Here is a 17,349-nt window from a genome sequence, read left to right as displayed (position 1 = left end):
TTCATTGAAACAGCAGATTAGCTCACATGCTAAAATGTTAGTGTTAAATACAACAAAATATAACATAAATATATGTACATGTGGTGGGCGAATTACAACTGATGCTAGTGTATTCCGACGATACTACATGTAATGCTGATTGCGGGATAGAGTGTTTATTTAGTCAGCGTTTCTTTTAATTCATGCATACAAAACAAAATGAAATAAAATAATTTACCAATTTGAAATTTCTTTAATAAACGCAGTACCGCGATCGCTATGATGATACAGACGACAATACGGCGTAATCAGGTCTCTTTACAAGAATAAAAATGGCCCAAGTGCGTTAATGAAGAACACATAGAATGCCACCAATATCGCAGTTTCAATGAAGTCATCATTATCATCGTCATCATCTGTCAAAACAAACAATAGATGATTTGATTAGTAATAAAATAAAAGAATACATATTACACAAGCGATGTATTAGTGTTATGTATTGTTGATTCGTATACCACATTTAAAAGTGTTTTGGTTGGTTCAGTAAATTGAGTAAAGCTCAGCTCAATTTATTGATATTTTTACTGATAAATATCAATATTGTTAATATGTGGTTTAAATAACCGATAAAACCTGAGACTAGAAGAGTATTGACGTGAAGATGACAAAATGAGCCAATTATTGGAGATGTTTAGAGCTCAGGGCCCGTTTTTTTTAAATGAGTGATTTAATTTATTACAATTGATTAGGGGAATTTGGGTTTCTCTTTGTTGCTAAAGCTGTGATTATTATATCGTCACTAAAATAGGCGAAGTATGTAAAGAATGAGCATTAAAAAAATCTTTAAAATTTTGAGAAGTTATTTTACTTTGATTTGAATGACACTTTCAAGGCCAACTACCTTTCAGAAACGGCTTTTGATTTTTGAAATGGGAATGTAAAACGAGATCGATAATTTTGTAGAGTCGCAAAAGCGATTAACTAAATGTAAATATTACCCTTATCAGCACCCTCTGAACAATTTAATAATAATAAATTAAATTTTAATTTTCATAATGACCGCGCTTAAATTGACTTACTGCGCTAGACGGCAAAACAGCGAAATGAATCTTCACTGTCACATAGCTTACGCATATAATCTTGCATTTGTTTGGTGTTGTAACCTCATCTTATGTTATTTTCTTATGTCAATTCATTTTTTTTTTCATTTTTTTTTCATTTTTGTTTCGGAAAGGTAGTAGGATTAAAACTGTGATTCGCCCCATCACCTTTTGATGACTCTTAAACTCGTTTTTCTATATTGATGGCAGTGATGAGTTATGACAGTTATGTGATTAAAGACTGAGTATTATCAATTTTAGTTTAGATACCTATCTTTTGATTCATAATATCTCGTTTTTATTTTAGGTATGAACTCCTATTCCCAAAAATTTATATCTGAAAAAATGACATTTTACCAGAGAAGATCCAAAACATAAAAATACATAAAAAATAATTTGTTTTGCTTTTGTTGTCTGCGCAATTAATACATTATTTTAAATATTTTATGTTTAAGTAAAATAAGAAGCTTAAACCTTTTTAATGATATTAAATGTGTAAAATTTGTTACTAAATCATCTGTTGCTGTTTTGAATTGATAAAATTTACCGTTCGTCGGCGGTTTAGCATCTTCAATAGTAAAAGTAATACAGTCTCTACTTACTTTTCTTTGTTTAACGTTATACCTTCAACCCAAAATGTTTTATCCAAATTCCATTTACTTTTTTATAGTATTTTTTTTCAACAAAAAATATATTTTGAAATTCAACACTTGAAAACAATTGTAAATATTCATGGATTTGCTTAATTTCCTGAAATATGTTTTTTCTGATGAAGCCTATAAGCTATTATAAAAATAAGAAAACTGTTCAGTACTTACCACCTGCTGTGGTAGTTGGTGTTGTTGCTTGAAAAATAGAAAAGATATTGTTATAAATACAGCAAATCACAGGCCAGATGACAATACGTGATTATGTCATAGCCGATCTGATCTATCAGTTACTGGACTCAGTATAGATTAATCAGAACACTATAAACAAAGGTTGACGGAGATATTTTGCCTGACGTTTAGTAATTTGAGAGTGTAAAACTCAAGGGTATCGGGGGACTGTGATGAGATTATTGAAATTATTATTATTATTATGAAAGATTATCGAAATTAGAGTTTACTTGGTTATTAGTTATTACTACTATTACAAACAGAATCAGTGCTATGGAAATATTCGTACGGGTTTTTTTTTATATGGACTTCCGAATTTATATTTTATGTCAATCAGGATATGCGAGATCAAAATTGAGTGTACTCCCTGTTGTGTTGTGTCCTACTTGAATGAACAGCCAGGGTTATATAAGGGACCCCAGATACAGGATGTGGAGTAATGTTAGAGTTCCAGGAAAAAACCTACCGACCTACGGTCAGTAACTTGCAACTACATCACGATTAGATTTCATATAGTAATCAACCATCGTGATAGATGTTGACTTGTCAGCAATCTGCATGCCTCGTGCTGACCACTTTTTTGTATCCAAATGCCAAACTCGTGTAGTGTTATCTCTCCGTACTTACCAGCTGTTGTCGTTGTCTGTGTAGTAGTTTTAGTTGTTGTAGGAGCAGGTGTTGTGGTAGTAGTTGTGGTAAGTAGTTGTTGTGGTAGTAGTTGTAGTTGTAGTAGTTGTTTGCACTGTTGCAATACATATATATAGAGATTCCTTAAGTTAATTGTATTAAAAATGAAAGATAACTACATACAAGGAGGGGGAGAATATTCGGACACTTCTAAGAGCGGGTGAAGTGAGATTGTGAATACAATCGCTGCTAGCCCATCATGCATACATATATACATTCTATCAAATGATGGCAGAGTGGCAAGTAGCAAAAGCCAACCTGTAAATGAGATCATATGTCGCTCTTTATATGTATGTTTTTTAAGGTAAACTTGCATACGTTTGTTATGATCCATTGTTATCTGGAATATAATCGTTGATATTTTTCTTTGACCTATTTTCTAAACTATCGTTCAAATATTTCTAAAGGAGGAATTACGAAACTAAACCGATATATGTACCTCTACGCCGTATGACCTGTGGGAAAGGAAGCCTCTTGTGTGTTATATTTCCTATAGTTCTAAAATAATTCCAAACGAGATAGGATCTCTGTAATTAATTTGAACACTAATCTTGAGAAAATGGGATATTCGTTTGGATATTTATTTTTAGATATACATGTACTGTACTTAAAAATTGATTTTTTTAATTCAGGTTGGTTTTAGAGTAAAGAGATAAAAAAGGGGGAATGACGTTTAAGCATCACGCAGTTTTAGGTCACCCAAGTGTCGAAGTCCGGCGTCGTGCAAACGTAAACAATTTACATTTTCAACTTCTTCTCCCAACCTACTGCAGCAAATTCATTTGCATTTTGCACAAACCTTCTAAGGCATAAGTCATATCCAAATTGTGAATCTTATGACTCATTTTGACACTATATAAGATTAAATACTGACATTAGTCTTGATCGACTTCATTAGCCGAATAGGTGCAAGAAATATAGCATTTACACATCTTTGTTATATTCTCTATCATATTTCAGGTGAACGCCAAGGCCCATGAGCCTCTTGGCTGTAAGCATAATTGATAGTTGTTGTTTTATAAGAACTAATTACTGTGGGTTTTTAGTACAACGCGTGTAGCGTTTGTATTATTGCTATCCGGTTTACTATTGAAGGAATTGCCCTATAGTGACATCTAGTGCTGACCTCTTGAACAATTTCATTCATAAACTTCCATTCATATATTCCCTATTCTTTTAATAATAATCCTTTGGACCAATCAGTAGTCATGGGAAGACTGCCTTCTGATTGGTTGAATACACAGAGTATGTATAGAATACACAGAGTGTGTATAGAATACACAGAGTATTATATAATACACAGCGCCATTTAGGTCATCTGTACCTTATACCAGTAGTCCCTGACTGTTACCTGCTGGCGACTCCTCTATCTTACTTACATAATCTCTGGTAATGATAATCAAAATTAGAGTTACTATCTAAGACATATAGACCTGAGAGTTATAAAAGTAAACTAATATAATCAGATGTTCTTTCTGTATACATAAAACACATCTGCGGTAAAGGCACTATAAATTTTAAGACTGCCCTCATGTGTGGATGGTTTTACCAAAATAAGTGTATGTGCAACATAAGAAACAAGATTATGGGATTAATACTCATTTTTAATGAAGACTTTTGTTTTCTTTATAATTTTAAAATCTTTTCTTTCATATAGGAACTTTAATTAAGAAAAATGTCAAACAAAACATATGCATTTTTTTGTGATCAGTTGAATGTTCTTGACATAATTGATATCAAAGTCTTGATAATATGGTTTAGATATTTAGATTTTGGAAAATTATTTGATTTCATTCTATGTGTCTGTTTCTGCTGCGTTGTATTTGCATTACTTTGATTAAAATCGCGGGATTTTCAGCACTAAGAAAAATGTCGAGGGGTGAGAGAAAAAATACCCTTTCATATGTGGATTAGTGGAGAGGGATACACTTTAATCACTGGATCGCATTTTGTAACCCTCGGGTAGAATGTTACTATCCTTCATATACCCATATAAAAGGGTTTTATAGTCTAGAACAGATTTAATTAAATAGACAGAATTAAGGTCATTCTCAGACCCCAGCGATGAAGAATATGTCATGCGTGATTTGAATATATCTGTTTGAGTGGATATAGACGTAGGCTTTGAGCACATCCCTTAAAGCTATATAATATGCTGAAGATGATAGAATACTGGATTCTGATTGGCTACACACATGGGTACTATTTGCAATAGTGCCCGGGCAAGCGGGCACTATTGAAGTGGCGCGAAATTGAACGTGAATGTATTGTGACGTTACCATTACATGACGTCATTATAACGTTGCGCTTCTACCAAGACGTCAAGATGGCGGACAGGCTGTTGTGTGCGGGGATGGAAGCAAATGTTGCTTTTCTACAGAAGACAGTTCACTAATGTTCTATATTGATCTACTTTTAATTTTCATGAAGCTGAATCCCGTTTTTATAGAATCCCATATTTCTGCGACAATTCATATGTTTTACTTTTGATGTAACAACGTGGTGTGGAAAGATATATAGCGTTGCGAGGTATCGCTTGACGTACTTCTATTACGATGACATGAAAAACGGTTTCATGTCAGGGTGATGTACTAAACCCATTATGGCCTGGTAGAAAGGGCACTATTGCCTCATAGTATTGTCTCATGATGGGATAGTGCCCTCGCCTTCGGCTCGGGCACTATTCCATCCCTCGACAATACTATGAGGCAATAGTGCCCTCTCAACCAGGCCCTAAAAGCTATATAATATGCTGAAGATGTCAAAGTTGTTCTAGTTGTGGATGCTTATACACATATACGTGTTGGCAGTTGTCTAATGTAGCAAGCAGTTGTGTAAAGCAATAAATAAACTGCCATCATATATGAGAACTGTGATCAATGCGGATACCAGCTAGCAAAATCATGCAATGTTAGTGGTACCTGAATCTCAAATACCAGATATTATAGTAATATGTTAAGCTTGATATACCGATATTTTGGAAGCATATAAGAAATCCCGGAAAATTGTCGTCGCTATCAATTGTAAGGTCCAAGATGACAGGGCTAGCGAGATCAGTAGCTGTCGTCCCCTGCAGGTCTCTGTTACACTTGGCATCCCCAGTCACACTATCAACTGAAAATTAATTCTTGAAATAACATAATTTGCAGTGTAGAGTTCAATGTATGATAAAATATATATACAGGATATGGATTGTTTCACGTCGTTTCACTTTTTATTCTGATCCAAAAAGAATTTCTGCTGTCATTGAAAATTACTAATATGACGTCAATGATATATGACGTCAAAATTTGCATAGAGATATTATCTCCCCACGATGAAGCTTAAGGCAGTAAGACCTATAAAAAGTTTATCTTGCAAATGTCCCACGTACTGACCGATAAGTACTGCCGGATAAACTTCAATCCGTCAATACGAAATGCTTTATCCGTCAATACGATCACGTGTTTTTGTATCACATGTAACGGAATTTTTTTCTTACTTGACCCAGAACATCAATCTGATTAAATCATATCTCGATTCTCACGCCGTTCCGGTCAACCTCCTCTCTGTTGATGCAACGGAAAGGAGGTTTACCGGACCGACGTGAAATCAAGATATGATTTTAATCAGATTGCCCAGAACATTAACCTTCCGGTGAATGAAACGTCATTCAGTCCCGGAATGACGTATTTTTTTACGATAGCGAAAATCTCGTATGCCGCTGTCGTCTTTTTCTTGGGTCGTGGCAAAAGGTTTGTATTGTAAAGTGATTCTTTAATTGATTATTATTGCTTTTGAGCTTTTCATTTTGTTTCACTGATATTACGCACTGAATAGAATTACTGGTACTGTTTGCGAATGCGCTTATATATTTTCCAAGGTCATAAAAGGAGTACACTGCAATTCGTTTTAATGAATGAATCTTTCCATCTGTATCAAATACGCGTCTCACTTCGAGCGCAACCAAGTAAATAATTGACAATTTGCTTTGGTTTTGAATGTCATAGTGATTTCAAGATAAACTGAGTACACGGTTAGTACATTTGCATCTTCCAATACGAGTTTTATTTTGGTGTTCGACACGCAAAGCCATCACCTCGGCTTTCGTAAGTCTCGCACCAAAGTAAACCTTGTATTGTAAGATGCCAAGCATGCATTATCTATATATAAGTCGATTAAAACGATTGAATAAATATACATCGCGCATTCCAGAATGCCATACCTCTATGGAAAGCTGATCATGACATGATCATTCTTTTAATATTTTCACAGATTTATTATGCTAGAAATCACACAGAAATATATGTTATATATTTCTAATATCAAGTCAAATTTTAAATTTTAAATATCGTATAAGCAGGTGTAGTTTTATTTTTCTTGTTTGTGATTTCTACTACAACGGGTACAATACAACCAGTGTCGTGAATTTTTCAATATTTCTTGTTATATGTTCCATAAGCAATGTAGAACAATACATTTATGTCATGTTTTGCTTCGTAATTATGTAACAAAATTAGCCTCACTGAAATGACCCTTTAAGATTATAACATTGTAGGTTCACATTAGTTAGGTCATGAATTAGGTCATATTTAATTAATGGTATGACCTGTTCACTAGGCATCCGCGTAACAATTTATTTAGGTGGTCACGTCATTTTATTCTTTATTATCTTTATTCATTGGCTATGAATGCCAACTGAAAGACGTTCAATGCTTATATTTACATTTGCTTACAATTTTATGGTGAAATCTAAAGTGATTTTGCGTCTATAATGCAGAAACAATTTGTTACGTCAAGGATAGAACAGCCATTTTCCGTAATTGCTGGTACGACAATTGTGACGTCATAATAAGCCGATGGGAGTTCTTAGGCTGATGAATTCCAACAACTGCGCTTGATAAGGTTACATGTTGGGAATACAATGGGAATATGAACATAAATTAAAAGTGGTAGGCACTGTAAGGGGGAAAGAATCATAACCGTCTTTGGGATGCGACAGGAGATTTTAACCCTCAAGATATCAACCTGTCAAATACTCGGTAAAGCCTCGTATTTACCAAATGAAAAACCTTACATCTCGGGTTTAGATTTTCCTGTCTCAACCCAAAGAATGTGAAAGATTATGTACACTATCTTTGTTACCAGTCAACGTCACAAAATCTGTATTGCAGGGTGTGGCTGACTCGAGATGGAAAAACTGGACGTTATATCCGATGCGATCAGGAGTTTGAATGGTCCACTTGCATACCTGGTTGCTACTGCAAATGAAAAATTAGGTCAATATCAAATATAAAACAACAATAGTAGATTATCTATTTGTTATGTTTTGGGGACAAGAAGGGTGAGATGTATACGTGGATATAAAACTCAAATCATTATTTTTCTCTTTTTGTAAACGCCGTGAGGTCACGATGTTGAGACGACATGAGTGAATTACACGAAACGGAACAATATAACACCTACGTAAAATAGAAATATAACATAGAAGTACAATGTATTTCGTGGGTTTTTTTTACAGAAAGGACTGTTTTCTGAAGAATATGAAGATTATCGGCAAAGTTCTGGAATCTTTATAGAGCATAGATTCCATAGGAAGACCGTTTAATGCTCAAATGAGCATTATTTTTTCAATTCTAAAGCTTAAAGATTTTTGCAGGATATTCCCTATTAGACCCGGCATCTATGGGGGCTATGCATGGCTTAAACACAATCGGATTGCTTTCTCCCAAGGATTCTACAGATCACGTTTGAAAACAATGCACTGAGTCGCTCATGATTAGTAGCGACTTAAAGGAGATGTCGACGGACCCCGCGCCATACCATATTTTTTTCACTTTTATTAAATCTCCGCTTCATAAACATACAAAAATACATGTGTGGATAAGTTTTCTATTATAATGCCACTGAACAAAACTTATCTAACTAAATAAAATATTTTAAGATTAATTTATCAACCAGTGGTACTATGTAGAACTTGGCACCAACCAAAGAATTATCGAAGTCTAGCAATGAAATGTGCGATCTTTTCTATGTTTTTCTCTTCTTTTCCGTCTTCTTTTCAAATATTGAATGTACATTTGAAATTTCACACTAAGTTTTCTAAGTTAAACAATATGATCACAATCTACAATGTTGTGATTGGATTTAACTGTTCCCAAAAAATGTATGCCGAAATCGGGCCCAAGAAAATCAAGTTTAATATGAGGAAGCTAGACGTTTTCAGTACTTTCTGAGAAATTGACAAATCCAAAATGGCTGCTTATCAGTTACAATGTTCCTTTTTCATGTAAAAAAAATGCAATCGAAATTCTAAAGGAAGAAGAGAGATTTCATAGAGATCCCTTTTGCCCTTTATAAGAAAAACAGTTATTATCAAAACTCAAGATTGCTAGCTTTCAACCATCTTGTTTTCCAGTTATTTCGAAATTGCAATATGCACTACCAGGATCCAAAGAGAACCGATATATCAAAATTGAGACATATCCTTTCAATACTTTCTGAGAAATTGAGGTAAATCCAAGACGGTGGCCTGTCTGCCATGTTGACTGATCGTTCCAAAATGTAGTATGCACAACTTAGGTCCTAGGAAAATACATCTATAATTTGTAAAATATCCCTTCATTACTTTCTGAGAAATAGCGGTAACAAACTTCAACTATCAGAATCCGAAATGGCGACCTATCGGCCATCTTGTAAACTGATCGGTCCACAAATACAATACATGTATCCACATCAAGGTTCCTACATATAATAGATAAACTTTTTTTATTTCCTCTTGCTAGAAATTGTTAAAAACGTTACGTCAGTTTTAAGTGGCTAAACTAAAACATAAGTCTAAGACTGTTTCATGATCCTGGAGCCAGATCAGTAATATTCGCCATCATAAATATCCTCTTTTCGCAGTCCGAGTTAATGTCCGTTGGACATCCGACATCGTTTTTCGTCTGGTAAATGATCAAATTTGAGTAATCAGATAATCTAATACGTTTACTAAAAAGTAAAGTCCCAACTTTTGAGCAGTGACGTGCACTAGATTAGAAAGTGAACCGTTGTAATGTTGGATTCTTTTTTACATTGTTTACATATCACCGTGATTATCTCATCACGGTATGATGGTTTTACAAGTTTGCCAAGCCTCCACGTATCTTTCGGGTATTCTAAATTCAAGAGGCACAGTGGGTTAGGATCACGAGTGCAATGAATATAATTTTGTATCTTTAGTCCTTCGACTATTTTTCAGCAGAAATTGTTCCATGTTATTCACAAAATACAAAGGCCACACGTAGTCCAGCAACAGAGATGAGATGTTGAGTTTTTCCGTAGTGATGAATATACATGTAGAGTGAACAAAACTTTTTGACTTCATATTTATATCGCCGAGTATAAAGGAGCACAGTGTAATCGTGAAGATAATTTTCCACATCAAATTACTTCTGGCCGCTCAGAGCTTATTGAAGAACATGAGCTTTCAAAGTTCAATCTCGGCGTAGATGTCTTTTAGCCCGATGGTGCGTGTTGTAACTAAATGAGACATTTGCTCGAAATCTTGGTACCTCCGTCCGGCGTATCGTTGTACAATATTGACTTCTTGGCGATATTGCTGTGTTGGATTGACCCAAGCTCCATACAAAAATCGTGGATGAAGCATAGATTCAACGAGCGTACAGTTTGTCAAGGGGTCATACCTCCACTGTGAATACCAACTAATCAGATAATTCAGTAGCTGTCAGCTGTCTTCCTTTGGTACATGACAACAAGAGAATACTATATCTAAGAGATTTTGCAAATGTTTGCATCATTCAGGAGTTTCGATAGCATCCGCACGTTATACCACGTATGTTCCAATTGAGAAAGGCTACCATTATAAACAATAACGATATCCGACTTCAGCATTTTGGTATCAGTACCATGATGGTTGCTTATTTAAGCGATCACGATGTTCCCATTCACGTACTTGTAAGTACATTTTCAGGCCAAAAGCAGGATCCATCGCTTGTTCGAAATCTGGTTCCCAGACGTTAAGTCCTACAGTGTATGTCGGTACTTCATATACCCAGAACTAAATAATCTTCATTGTGTCACTTTGATACCTCCATTTCCCGCATATGTAACGATGGAGTTCGTTTTCTGATGCATCTGCAATGATTCTAGACATAAGACGTTGTTTTTCGGTGATTGCGTTTGACGCCACGAAATTGGTATTGTGCTTAATGCTCACCAGCCGGGCCCATTTGGTGTTGCGTGTTATATCCAAAGAAAATCACATTGCGTATGTGGCCATTATGAATTGATTTGTTTGTTATTATCGATAGCGGAGATGACCTGCTAGGGATGCCGCTCAACTCTTAATTTTCTTGTTACATCAGCGTATGAAGAAAGATTAATTGTGCGATTGTAAATCAGCATTTGACGTGCGTATTCTCGTTTTTATTAAAAATTATTTACTGAATAGAGTGTCTGTTGTTCTGAACCAAGTACTTCTGATTTTGCTTCGTGTAGACCTGTACCCTTTTGTGTCTCTAGATCGATGGGTTTTTTTTTCGATTAGTAAGGTGTGTGCGTAATTTACTAATGTCGCTTTACTAATGAAATTGCCGGCCATCTTGTTGACCGATTGGTCCCAAAATGCAATATGAACAGCTAGAGTCCTAGCGAAACATATATATCAAATTTGAGAAATATTCCTTTTGTACTTCACGAGGAAAAACACCAAAAAACAGTAACAAGAATTGTTAACAAATGGACAGAAGGACGGATGGAACGACCACGGACGAAAGGTAATTTGAATAGTTCATGGTGGACTAAACCATTACTATGCGAAATATTCGCGTTATAAGCTGTCGAAATTCAGAAATTGTTTGCCTGGCTTTATGTTGGTTATGACACACAGCATTAAACAGCTTTAGTGACGAGTACGTTGTCTCAGAAATAAGAAAAACGTGTATAACTTACGGATAATTATCCGGGAAGCTCGGAGTTTGGATACATCTTGTCCCACCAGGCTCGGATTGCAAGTCAATAGTTTCGCCCTGTGCTCCTGAACCACACGCAGTATCTAACGCAAAAACAAGCACAGTACCGATTTTCAGCGCTTAATACGGGGGTTTCGAGATCCCAAAACGACGTAGGTAAAGTGCAATCTATCGTCGAATAGTCCCACCTTCCGTTATTTATAAAGTCACAAAAGTCACGCCAAAAATGACGTCACAATCACTGGAAGGTAGGACTAATGGACAATAAATCATACTTTACCCATGTCGTTTTTGGAGCTCACAAAACAACGACAACAATATTGTTTGTCAACACATTTACAGGCAAGATGCATTTCTTGATCGTAAGATATACGCCATAACATGATTCAACAAGCAATAGCAAGTGTGTACATGTACATATATAGATTCCATCTATGTCCTTGACAACAGTCTTTACAAATATGTATAGAGGTCAATATTCGTAAAACAAGGGTATCAAAACAATGCATTCGAATAAAATTATTTTGCGTTGACATTTATTGAAGGTAAACTAAGTAAATTAAACAATCTCTTGAAGCCAAAAATATGGCATATGTAAAGTTTCAAAATGGATTGTGTATAGACTGTAAAGCTGAAATTGCAATTATTTCAAAAAATACTTTATTGCGAAAACAAAGCTTATAGAAAAAACCTCTTTAGTTACGTACACAATGTGTTGAAAATTTTGTATGTAGATCTACCTAGATAGGTCCTGTCATTATCAGTGTAGTAGCAGTATAAATGTTATTACTCTGATGTTGTAAAGAATCTATAAATTACCTGTTAAAGTTAAACCCATTATTGTGTATATATGATTGACCATTTCTCATCACATGAGATAACCAATGAAATGCTTCTTCTTACACGTGGGCGATAAACATGATACATATGGAGATATACATTTCAAATTGTATTCATCTATTGATAAAAAAACTCTCTTACATTTTATGTAGAAAACGACGTTTCAAGGGTATCATACGTCTAGTTAGGCAAATGAAAACAAAGCTATTTAAATACGTACCAAACGCTGATAATGCAAAGGATTTGACGGCAATGTATTTGAATTCCAGGAACTCCCCTCCTGAAGGTAAAGTGCCCATAACGTCAGGAGTGATTTCAATAATAAAAGATGAGCCAGTATTTTGTAAAGAAATAGATAGGCTTACTTGGTCCTGGATATTTGCTATCTCATTGCCTGATAATAAAGCAAAACGTTAATTAGTAACCAATCATAAATGATTTCTCTTGTGTGTGTTAGAAACTAGTATTCCGTCTTTACATATAACGGAGATATCTTCCTTGCAAGTAGGAACTTGAATATTTGAAAACTTTTTTTTTTATTTCATGCAATTAAATGTATCATTATGGGTTAAGATCGACGACACAAAATAAATTAAACTTACTTACAGTGGCCCTGCAGGTAGGGCAATAAAATTGTACCTGCTGCCCCTATTGCATGATCGTAAAATGCGACTAAATTTAGGATATTATCGTTTCTCTTCTTCATAACTGACTTAATGTTTCCTTATGCCTCCCTTATATAGCACCGCCTCACTTTTGGCCTTGGGTTGAGCGTTCGCCCCTGTGAGGAAGGCTCTGGGTTTTTTCCCCTGGCCGAGACACACCAAAGTCTATAATTGTGGTAATTTTTGCTCCTGCTTAGCGCTCAGCAAACAGGTAGTGGGACGACTGGCTTGCCCGTTGTCAGTATAATGTGACCGGGTGGGGTATGTTGCTTTGTGCCTTAGGCGGCATGCTTCAGTGATATAGCACTATAAAATTGGCAACAGTTCCACTATACAAGAAGACACTACACAAACATACCGCAGTCTCCCAAAACACGCACCTCGAACTTCACACACGCTGCACACTGCATACATGGGAGGCCGTCCTTACATGACCATAGCTGTTAATAGGACGTTACAACAAACAAACAAACAAACAAATCTTGCTTAGTTCATATTTTGAATCTCTTCATCAAAATGGAGTTAAGCTCTGAGACAACTTACATGCTAGTTTAAAAACTGTTCCATCATTTTTTTGTCTTCCAAAATGATGTTAAAAATCATTTTTAACAATGTTTTTTATCAAACTAAATTTTCTTTACATTCTCGTTTTATATGTATTTTTATCTATATAAATATATTATCAACACCGAATAGGCTAAGTAGATGCAATATCGTGTTATTGTTTTTGTTAATGATCGATAAATCATTGTTATGTATATATGCAAGGGATATACTGGGTATTGTTGATATCAATAAACATAAAGTTTATTTGTTTTAAAAAAACATGTTTGTGCGTATTTGAGTGAAGATTACAATATGATAATGTTTATTTCTGTCAAAATGAATGTATTACATGTTTGTTCCTGTATTCTTTATATTATTGTGAGGGCTATATATAGGATAAGTACTGTACTAAATATATAATTCTCGTGAAGTAAAGGTTTTATTATTGTTAATATTATCATCCATTGTAACGTCATTATTTTGTGAGCGACACACACGTCGATTCTGTTAAGCATTGAACGTCTTTCAGTTTCCATTCATTGTCAATATGAATGCGAACTGGACAGAGACAAATTCCATGAAGCGCGCTTTATGTTGAATTTGCCTCTCTACAGTTGACAATTATTTTGGCAATGAATGCAAACTAAAACTAAAAGACGTTCAATGCGTATATTTACATTTGGCTACAACTAAATGATGACATCCCAATGGATTGTGCAGTTATAATGAATGAATCAACCATTCGTTATCGTTATGGATTTAACAATCATTTGAACAGCCGTTTTCCGTGATCGCCGGCACGACAATTGAGAGGTGAGAGGTCACAATGATATGGACGTCATAATAAGCGCTTGAAGTTCATAGACGATATGAGAGCAAACTGCGCTTGGTGATGTTACAAAGTGGAGCTGCAGTGAAAATGTAAATATAAAAGTATGCTATGACGTTACGCTCGCATACACATGGCGTCACAATCACTTCCGTCGCACAAGGGCAGATAACTATGTAATGTGCAAATACAGAATAGATTAAAACACAGCTATTAATAGTATATTGATAGTAAGAACAAGAGGGTCGATTTCGTTTGGTTATATTCAAATGATTCAATTTCTTTTCCTTTTAAAATCTTTAGCGTGTAACAACATAGAATTGTATATGTCTTTGGTATAATTCGTAAGATGAAGCCCATGTTTAGCTTGAAATAAATTTTGGCTGCATTTATTGACTCATCATGCAGACCATGACTATCATTAGAGTAATGGGAAAATATGAAAATGTAAATATTGAAACTTACCGCCGCTGTTCTTAGCTATTATTCGAGACAATGATCCTATGGTGGCTCTAGTGATCTCAACTCCTATTCCATCTGCATCTGTAGGCTTGTTTACAGTCCACTTACATGGAGTGCTGTAAACACAATGCAAACATTTGCAGTAACCACACATTTTATTTATCCCAAAACAGCTCTATTATTGTTTTTATTCCAAAGCTAATTTTCATAAAACATGCATATACAATCAATTTGAAAAATAACGGATTACTTGTGGAACAACCATGTATATTGACAAAAATCGTTTCTAAACACTGAATGTAGCGTTGATTTTAAAACTGACAATTCAAGTTAAACATACACATTCTTTTTAAATTCGTTTCTGAGACCTCCCCTTGCGTTTCACAACATTTTGTGACCTCCGGATCCCTATTTTTGACCTCCCTATTTTTCATATATTTTTCTTTCATACCTCAACGTTTTATTGCGATTTTGCTGCCCTGATTTTCCGCCATTATGAAATAAATTCGAAAGAAAAACCGCAACTGCAAGTCAATTCTCCAAACATAAAAATTGCGTGTTATTTCAACGCAGATCTTGTTGTTTGTATCTTTTTAAAGTAAACACAGTCTCGTTTCTAAAAAGGTATTTATTAAACCGGTACCGCGGTAATTTTGTTGACACTGTGACTTCATGAGGCTTTATTGCATGTAATACAGCCTCAGGCGACATGAGTGTATTGCCCAAGACCAGCCAGTATTACACAAGTGTGAGGTATGAGAAAAACATAAATTATCTTAACATGTTCTTCTCAACATCAGATAGGAAATAGAAACCAATTTGATAATAATGCAAAATACGCGCGTGTAAAACTTGGTTTTGAGTTTGGTAAACCTTACTAATGCATATTTTACATTGTGTCTCCTTTATTTTGATACCTGTGTCAAAACTTTATGTATGTATTATGAAATAGAGGATATATATAGGATCTTACATGGGTATTCATTTCATATGAGATTTTATGAAACGAGTCTAAGAAGTTTTTATTTTTTCGAGCCTTGGCGAGCAAAACTTATAACTTGGAGACGAGTTGAAATGAACACAAATTTAAGATACTTTTTATCACATATCTACAAATACCTACATAAAAAAGAATGTAACGTCAAAACGTATTTCGAAAATCCAGCAGAGACCGCCATTTTGTCCTGCCGTCCTCGTAATCCTGACGTCACATCATTTTCCCGACGTCATTTTATTGTGACGTCACAATGAATTCTCAGCCAATAAAAATCGCTCCATGTCATATTACATTAATGACATATGCAAAAATATTACACGGGCGAAATCACTGGATATCAGGCGGATTATGTGATAAATATTTGTATATCTATTTGTCTTCTAAATTATGATAGTAAATGGTTTTAATGTCATAAGTAAATCTATTTTTTAAATATATTTAAGAGCTAAAATTGTTGGGAAGATTGGTGAATGTTTTTGTCTATTTTGAAATTTCAAAATAGGATTTGTCAGAATTTTTAGTAAATTGTATAGAATCACATACTTACGTAAATCTGGGACTACATGGCACAGTAATGGTCTTCAACTCATTCAGCGTCGCCGTAATGGTAGTATCGGCATCACAACATAATTGTCCTGTATTTTATCATTTCAGAGAAATAAAACTTATGTCACACTACAAATATACATTTAATTACAAGATATGCCTTATCTTAACTAAAAACAAAACCAAGGATATGACGTAAACAACACATACAATCAGCAATCATCTATTAGGCCTATATCATTACATAAAACTCAATATGACAAAGACAATGACCCATTTACGACAGTTGTGAATTATCGTAAGCTGTCAATGCCGTAATTTATGTGACTACAAATGGGCCTTTGCAGTTATACATAATACACGTGCCTTAACTGGACAAACACATTGATATGATATGTTTTCTTCTGTAATATATTGAAAACAAACCTAGATGGATGAATTAAGCTGTTAAAGAAATTAAAAAACATAGACATAAACGTACGACGCCTTATAATACATACTGTGGACCATAAAAAAAACATTGTATCTATTATTTTGTGGTTTTGATTCTCATAATGTCTCCATGAATTTATATCAATAATGTAGCTCCTGAAAAATGTATAACAATGTAAATTTGTACATTATATTAATTATTGGTAAAACGTTCATATCTATACGATTAGGAATTTCTGGGAATATTGTTCAAAATTCCATGGACTTTGTCAATACTTTTTGTATTAAGCCACTGTATTTATTTCTTAATTAGGCAATCGATGTATTAACATATATTTTCTTTTCTTTTTTCTTTGTTTTTTTTTTGTTTTTTTTTATTTGTTTATTTATTATTGTTTTTTGTACACAACAGAAAATCGATTTATTTAATTTTG

The 17,349-nt window shown here is 34.5% G+C and overlaps 1 protein-coding gene across 1 annotated transcript; it reads right to left on the bottom strand.

Moving 5' to 3' along the window:
• Positions 1-212: 212 nt before the first annotated feature.
• LOC138316859 (mannan-binding lectin serine protease 1-like) lies at positions 213-16,567 on the bottom strand. The gene is made up of 8 exons (XM_069258508.1): positions 16,485-16,567; positions 14,944-15,056; positions 12,659-12,832; positions 11,579-11,681; positions 7,769-7,884; positions 5,615-5,758; positions 1,898-1,924; positions 213-395 (listed from the first exon to the last, which is right to left on the bottom strand). Exons 3-8 carry the CDS (start codon positions 12,735-12,737, stop codon positions 298-300), a joined length of 567 nt encoding a protein of 188 aa, XP_069114609.1. The 5' UTR covers positions 12,738-12,832; positions 14,944-15,056; positions 16,485-16,567; the 3' UTR covers positions 213-297.
• Positions 16,568-17,349: the final 782 nt, after the last annotated feature.

This window comes from Argopecten irradians, chromosome 2, assembly GCF_041381155.1.
Source record: "Argopecten irradians isolate NY chromosome 2, Ai_NY, whole genome shotgun sequence".
Classification (NCBI taxonomy): domain Eukaryota; kingdom Metazoa; phylum Mollusca; class Bivalvia; order Pectinida; family Pectinidae; genus Argopecten; species Argopecten irradians.
The sequence above is the reverse complement of the archived record's forward strand: the minus strand, read 5'-3'. Positions and strand labels throughout refer to the sequence as shown.

Coding starts and splice junctions, on each gene's coding strand:
- LOC138316859 (XM_069258508.1), bottom strand. CDS start 12,737: ATGGGCACTTTACCTTCAGGAGGGGAGTTCCTGGAATTCAAATACATT. Junction 1,925..5,614: donor TATATGCTTCCAAAATATCG/GTATATCAAGCT, acceptor CTATTTTTCAAG/CAACAACACCAACTACCACA. Junction 396..1,897: donor ACCAACTACCACAGCAGGTG/GTAAGTACTGAA, acceptor TTGTTTTGACAG/ATGATGACGATGATAATGAT.